The sequence below is a fragment of the Schistocerca nitens genome, unplaced genomic scaffold, assembly GCF_023898315.1.
Source record: "Schistocerca nitens isolate TAMUIC-IGC-003100 unplaced genomic scaffold, iqSchNite1.1 HiC_scaffold_244, whole genome shotgun sequence".
Taxonomy (NCBI): domain Eukaryota; kingdom Metazoa; phylum Arthropoda; class Insecta; order Orthoptera; family Acrididae; genus Schistocerca; species Schistocerca nitens.
The window spans coordinates 43,897-50,589 of NW_026045785.1; the positions used below are offsets into that span (position 1 = coordinate 43,897).

At 57.7% G+C, this 6,693-nt stretch overlaps 1 protein-coding gene across 1 annotated transcript; it reads left to right on the plus strand.

Moving 5' to 3' along the window:
- Positions 1–2,152: 2,152 nt before the first annotated feature.
- LOC126222718 (uncharacterized) lies at positions 2,153–2,932 on the plus strand. Its single transcript, XM_049942188.1, has one exon. It carries the CDS (start codon positions 2,153–2,155, stop codon positions 2,930–2,932), a length of 780 nt encoding a protein of 259 aa, XP_049798145.1.
- Positions 2,933–6,693: the final 3,761 nt, after the last annotated feature.

Genomic DNA, 6,693 nt, shown 5'->3' on the forward strand with positions numbered 1-6,693 from the left:
CGACGACTGGGACTACCTGTGCTCTTTTCCAATCATTTGGAACCCTCCCTTCCTCTCCAGAGACTTGCGGTACACGGCTGTTAGAAGGGGGGCAGGTTGTTTCGCGTACCCTGTGTAGGAATCGCGAATTGGTAATCCCGTCGGGTCCGGCGGACTTTCCCATTCCTCCTTGGACACTTATTTCGATGTCAGCCGGTTTCTCGTTCGTGCGAGCATTTAGAGACGGAACTGCAGTGCGGTCCGTCCTCTGTGAAACAGCTTTGGAAACAGGTGTTTAGGTATTTCACAGCTTTACGCGTGTCATCCTCTGTTTCAATGCCATCACCATGCCGGAGTGTCTGGATATGCTGTTTCGAGCCACTTACTGATTCAACGCAAGACCGGAACGTCCTAGCATTTTCTGTCAACGTCGGTACATAGGGTTTGTTCTACTTTCGAATTCACTGAACGCTTCACGCATAGCCCTCCTTACGCTCACACTTTGGACATCGTTTAGCTTCTGTTTGTCTCGGAGGTTTTGGCTGCGTTTAAACTTTGGGTGAAGCTCTCTTTGCTTTCGCAACAGTTTCCTAACGTTGTTGTTGTAGTATACCACGGTGGGTTTTTTTTCCCATCCCTCACAGTTCGACACTCGGCACGTACCTGTCTAAAAACGCATTTTTACCATTGCCTTGCACTTTCTCCATGAACACTCAACATTGTCAGTGTCGGAACAGGCATTTGCCTTTTCATCTGTCGGGTCGTCTGCAAATCTGCCTTCTATTACTCTTGCTAGCCAAAACAGATAGATACACCGTCCTCCCTGCAACGGCCTTATGATCACTGCGTCCCTGTTCTGCACATACAGAGTCGAAACACGTTCGGGTCTGTTTGTCATCCGTAGGTCCACGATGTTATCTCCACGAGTCGGTTCTCTGTTCATTTTGCTCGAGGTGATTTTCGGACAGTGCACTCAGTATAATGTCACTCGATGCTCTCTGTCCCCCTACCACCCGTCCTGAACATCATCTGAGTGTCCCAGTCTATATCGGGTAAATTGAAATCTCCACCTAAGACCCTAACATGCTGAGGAAAATGTATGTGAAATGTGTTTCCAAAATCCGTCTCTCCGTTGTTCTGCCACTAATGCTGCTGCGTCGGGAGGTCGGTCAAAGGAGCCAATTATTATTAAACCTAGCTCGGTTGTTGGGTGTAACCTCCACCCACAATATTTCACAGGAACCATCCACCTCTACTTCACTACAGGATCAAAACTACTACTCAAACAGCGACGAACACACCACCACCGGTTGCATGCAATCGAGCCTTTCTAAAACACCGTCTGTACCTTTGTGACAATTTCGGCAGAATTTATCCCTGGCGTCAGCCAGCTTTCTGTACCTTATCACGATTGCAGAGCTTCGGTGCTTTCTCTGTCAGCGCTTGCGGTTCCGGTACTGTACCAACGCAGCTTCGACAGTTGACAATTAACAAACGATACCGATTGCTGCTTGGTCCCCGCACCCGTTGAGGCTGCTGTTGCCCCCTTTCTGTACTTGCCCAAGGCCATCTAACCTAACAAAACCGCCCAGCCCACGCCACACAACCCCTGCTACCCGTGTAGCCGCTTGTTGCGTGTAGTGCTCTCCACCTAAGACTATAACATGCCTTCGACATTCGCAGTGTACAACACCTTAGGTTAGGGTTGGCGTCGCTTGGGTTAGGTTAGGTTACGTTAGGTGGACGTGGGTTAGGTTAAGGGTTAAAGTTAGGTTAGGCGTCAAAGTTAGGTTAAGCGTTCGGACGTGAGGCGTCAGGTGGCCGCACCTACCTTACGGCCGGACATCTTAGGTTAGGCTAAGGGCGCCGAGGTCACGTTACGTTCACCTTCGGGCGCCACACGTAGCTGTCACAGGTAGGTAGTAGTTCGGTCGGTCGGTCGTCGGCAAGCCGCAAAAAACTACAGACGACGTCGACAACAAGACCGAGCAGGAGGCAGATATATACCGAGCGCCAAAGAGACCGACCACACACACACACACACACACACACACAAAACAACAAACACCACCCACCGGCCAAAGGGGCACCAAAAAAACCCACAAAGCCGAGCACCACACGTCGCGACCAGAGGCAACCCGCAACCGCAACGGCGCTTTCCGCACCGGGCCGGATGCACGTACGACAACACCGCTACCCGTACACAAGGCCTCCCATTGCACACAGCCGCTCTGTGTTCAACATCATCAATGGCGCGCCCGCGGCTCGTCGCGGTCGCAGCCATGACGCCGCCGCCACTTTTGCACCAACACATTCACGCACCGCAAAACAGCTCGCCGACCCACCGACACAGCACAGCCGACAAACAAAAACAACCGCGGCGGCGGCAACAAAACAAAACAAACACCTCGCACCAAGCGTCCGACAGAAAACAAACGGACAGGCACACAGGCCTCTGCTAACGACCACGACACAGCGGCACGCTGCCCCTTTCCCGCCACTCTCGATTCACAGCGCACGCGACCCCGTCGTCGACGACGACACGCGACGGGCTCGCTTCCCGCAACCTACACCTTTCCGCCACTACGCACGGCTCCACCCGACGCCCGTCGCAACGGCACTACTGCACGCACTATCACCCCCGCCGCCGCCGCCGCCGCCGCCGCCTCCTCCTCTCTCCCCCTTCCCGTACACAACAACACAGCCAAAAACACACTCACGACCCAAACATAACAACATGGCACGTGCATCGGCGCACACCCCCAACCAGTCACCGTCGACACAACCACACGCAAGGCACGGAAAAACCGGCGTCCTTCCACGTTGCCATCAAAGCAGCACAAACAACCACACAGGAGGAACCACCAACAACTGCCGGCCGGCCGGCAACCACCAAACGCACATTCCCGCTCGCCACCACACACCTCTCGGCAGCCGTTTCGCAAAGACATGACATGACATGACGCGACATCATCGCATCACGGGCGACGCACGCACACCGACCCACTTTCCCGCCCGTCTCTCTCTCTCTTTTTCTTCCGACGCCTTCGGCCGAGCACACACGTACGTGGCACAACGCCCAACACAGTCACACACAGTCGACAGGCGCACGCCCAGGCACGCAACGACGCAGCGCAGCAAAGGCGCCCGCGACACATACCTCCTCTCCCGTCTCGCCGCCGACCGCCAGCCAGCCACTCGCAATGTGCACTGGCCAACCGGACACACGTCCACCGCGCCGCCTCCGACCACCCGCCAGGGGGCGCTCACGTCCGCGACAACAGCGCGGCCCGCCGCCGGGCGGGCCCAGCCCGGCCCAGGCGGCGCGCGCTGCTCTGCACTCGGCGCGCCGCGCCACACATCCTGCTGCAGACCGGGCTCGTCTCTCTGTACGCGTCTGCGTCTGCCCGCATCTCATCTTCCTGCGCATCAACACAAACGAGGCCACGTGAGCAAACCCCCGTCACAACGCCACATCACGCACTGCCTTGTCGACCGCCTAAATAAATGCACTCACCCACCAGCCATCCGCTTCGTCCTCTTCTTGCTTACTCGTTGTTCGTCGTTGTTGCTGCTGCACCAGCACCAGCACCAGCACCGGCGGCGGCGGCGGCGGCGGCGGCGGCGGCGGCGGCGGCGGCGGCGGCGGCAGCGGCAGCGGCAGCGCACACAGCCCCCAGCCGGCCGCATCCGAGGGGGCCCCGCCGCCAGCGTCGCCTCCTTGGGCACAGGTGCGGTGCTGTGGCCGCCCATCCAACCGCATTTGCTGGCCGTCCCAGCCGCCAGGCAGGCGTTCCCACTGCCGCGCACCGCCTCTGCTGCAGAAGACGAACAAACGAAACGTACAAACATACACGCACCCGAAGCGTGGCCACACACGGACGGGACCGACAGGCTCCAAGGCGACCAAACGATGGAAAAACAAACACAAAAACAAAAGACACGCGAGCGAGCGAGCAAGCACGCAGTCGCCTCGCCTCTGTCCTCCCGCCCCCGCCCTTCTCCCCACCACATGCCCACAAACACCACCGCCTGCCCGCATCTCCACATTCGCCCCCTCCATTTGTTCCCTTGCGTTCGTTCCTTCCTTCCTTCCATGTGTCTGCGTGCGCGGCGCCTCTCCAACATCCGCCGTCCGTCCGTCCCGTTTTCGCCGTACCACACGCCACCGTCGGCGCCGCCTCGCCTCCTCCCAGTCCACCACCGCCGCCGCCCCTGTCCGCCCCGCACACCACCATACACCGCTGCTTGTCCCGGCCGTTGCCACCAAAGGCGCCAGCCGCAAACCGCGCCAAACGCCGCAGCGCGCGTGCGTCCTTCCTTCTTGCTTGCTTCTCCGTGCCGACGCTGCCTCTATTCCCGCACCCATTCGGCCGACAAGCACTGGCGTCGACGACACAGCCGTTGGGCTCCGGCACTGCGCGTACCGGAGTTACACGCGCACCCCCCCTCGCGAACGCACGACTCATTCTCTTTGTTGTTTCTCCTCTTTCTTACGTCTTCGTTTCTTGTTTGTTTGTTTGTTTGTTTTTTTTTTTTTCCTCCCACCGCCGCATGTGACACAATGGCCTCCCTCCCCCTTTCGTTCGTTGTCGCCGCTTTGTTTCTCTTTCTCATTGGTGCACGTCCGACGCGCTCCATTTCCACCACACCACGGCCATCGGCCTCCTCAACGGGCAGGCGCAGTGTGCCATTCTCCGGCGCACAAGCACACCGCGCGGCTCGCTCTCCTCGCCCCCACGCCACGCCACGCCACGCAGCACAAATGATGCTGTCTCGCAACACGACACACGGTGCGCACACCCCCGACCACGCGGCTCTTAAAAGGCATGGCACCGGCGACATGCGCCGCCCCGGCCCGCATCCGTCGTCTCACGTTCACTGCCGGCCGCGTCTGAGGCTACAACCGCACCACAACAACGGTCCCCTCCCGGCAACACATTTGTTGCACAAACACAACCGCCGAGCGCAGCGCGAGCCACCCACACGCGCCCTCCCCGTCTTTAAAAGCCTCCGCGTCTCCTTTCTCCTTTCGCGCCCCTCCCATCTCCCGAATATGCCAGCAGCGGTGCCACTACCGCGAAACGGACACGCCTTCCGGGCCACATGCAAGGGCACGCCCACCACCAACTACTGCCATATTCGCGGACGCAGTTAGGCAACACGCAACGCACTCTCCACCTACTTTCTCTCTCTCGTCCATTCTCTTTAAAACACACGAACCAACCAACCACGGCTAACACACTTTTTCGCGACACCTTTGACTGCGTTATCTTGACCGTGACGGCAGCTATCGACCTTCCAATTCCCCACTAAACACACACACACCCCTACATACACACCCTTCGCTACACCGGACAACAACAGCGTACACAACAGGAGGGCACACGAAACGGCAGGCAAGGGCAACGCATTCTCATAGATTCCTCCTCCGAGCCATGTCGGCGAACGTTTCATCCGGGAAGGCAATGCAATTCAGCCGTCACCACGGCCGACACCTGCAGCCGCGCCGTAAACGCCTTTCAGTGCGGCTGCAATGCACGGGAACGTTCCGTTGCTATAGACAGCGCCTCTCCGTTTTTCCCTGCTTCGTTTTCCGGTGATTGCTTCTCCATTTTGTTTGTTTTATTACTTTCCGTTCCCCTCCTCCACCATTGTTTCCGTCCCCAACAGTTTTGCTCATTCCACACGTTCTGCCCAGACACGACACTCGACCGATCAAAGGTCAGCCTTTCGTCACCGTTCGCGGCGCCGACGGTGCCACAGTGCGACTGGTGTGAACACCGACACGTTGCCATGACGCCGGTGTACCGCGCCGATATTGACAGTTACTCAGAGCCGCCGGATCGGATCACATCACCGACACACCTGCCATTTCACACCGGGGGACACAGACCAACGAAACGCGTGTACGCCCATAACAACAAACAACGACCGTCGTCGTCTAGCCTCACGCTTACTGTACTCAACCGAACACACGTGCACCGTGAATGACGTGCGTGCGCACAACAGTCCAATCAATCATCAGTCAAACTGCAGAAACGGCTATCATCAAATCAAGGGCCAAATAGGTACACCACCGTGCGTGTCGCCTACCCCACCCGCCCGTACATTTCTTGGCGACTTCGTAATGGATGATAGTACGACACGTCCATTTAAAACGTCACCAACACACACACACCAACGCGCCGTACAGCAAAGGGAATAGTCGACGGCAACACAACATTTCACCCTCGCCATCATGTATGATGTGACAACAGACGGCCGTAACGGTGACATCCAACAATCAATCAATCGCGAGGACTTTCAATTGCAGTCACGTGACTAACCGGGCAGACGGAGACAAAGACATGAATCAGCGCCACAGACAGCACCAACACCTCCTATCGATCTATCTGTGTGTCGACAAACAACCACGCCAAGACTCGTGCACGCATTCCACGTCACACCGGCGGCAACCAAACCCTCGCGGCCGTACCCCAGTAACCACAACCACAACCACATTCGAGACCACACCACCACGGCACAGCAGCACCACCAGCTGCCTCGCAACCAACCAAACCGGGTAGCTATGCCGCCCCTCTCACTCACTCACTCACTCACTCACTCACACACACACAAACAATTCCGCTCTTCCCGCAAAGGCAATTTGGTGGCCCTGAAAAGGGCCGTTTTGCCGCTCTCGCAACGGAGGGAGCTTCCTTCCTTCCTTCC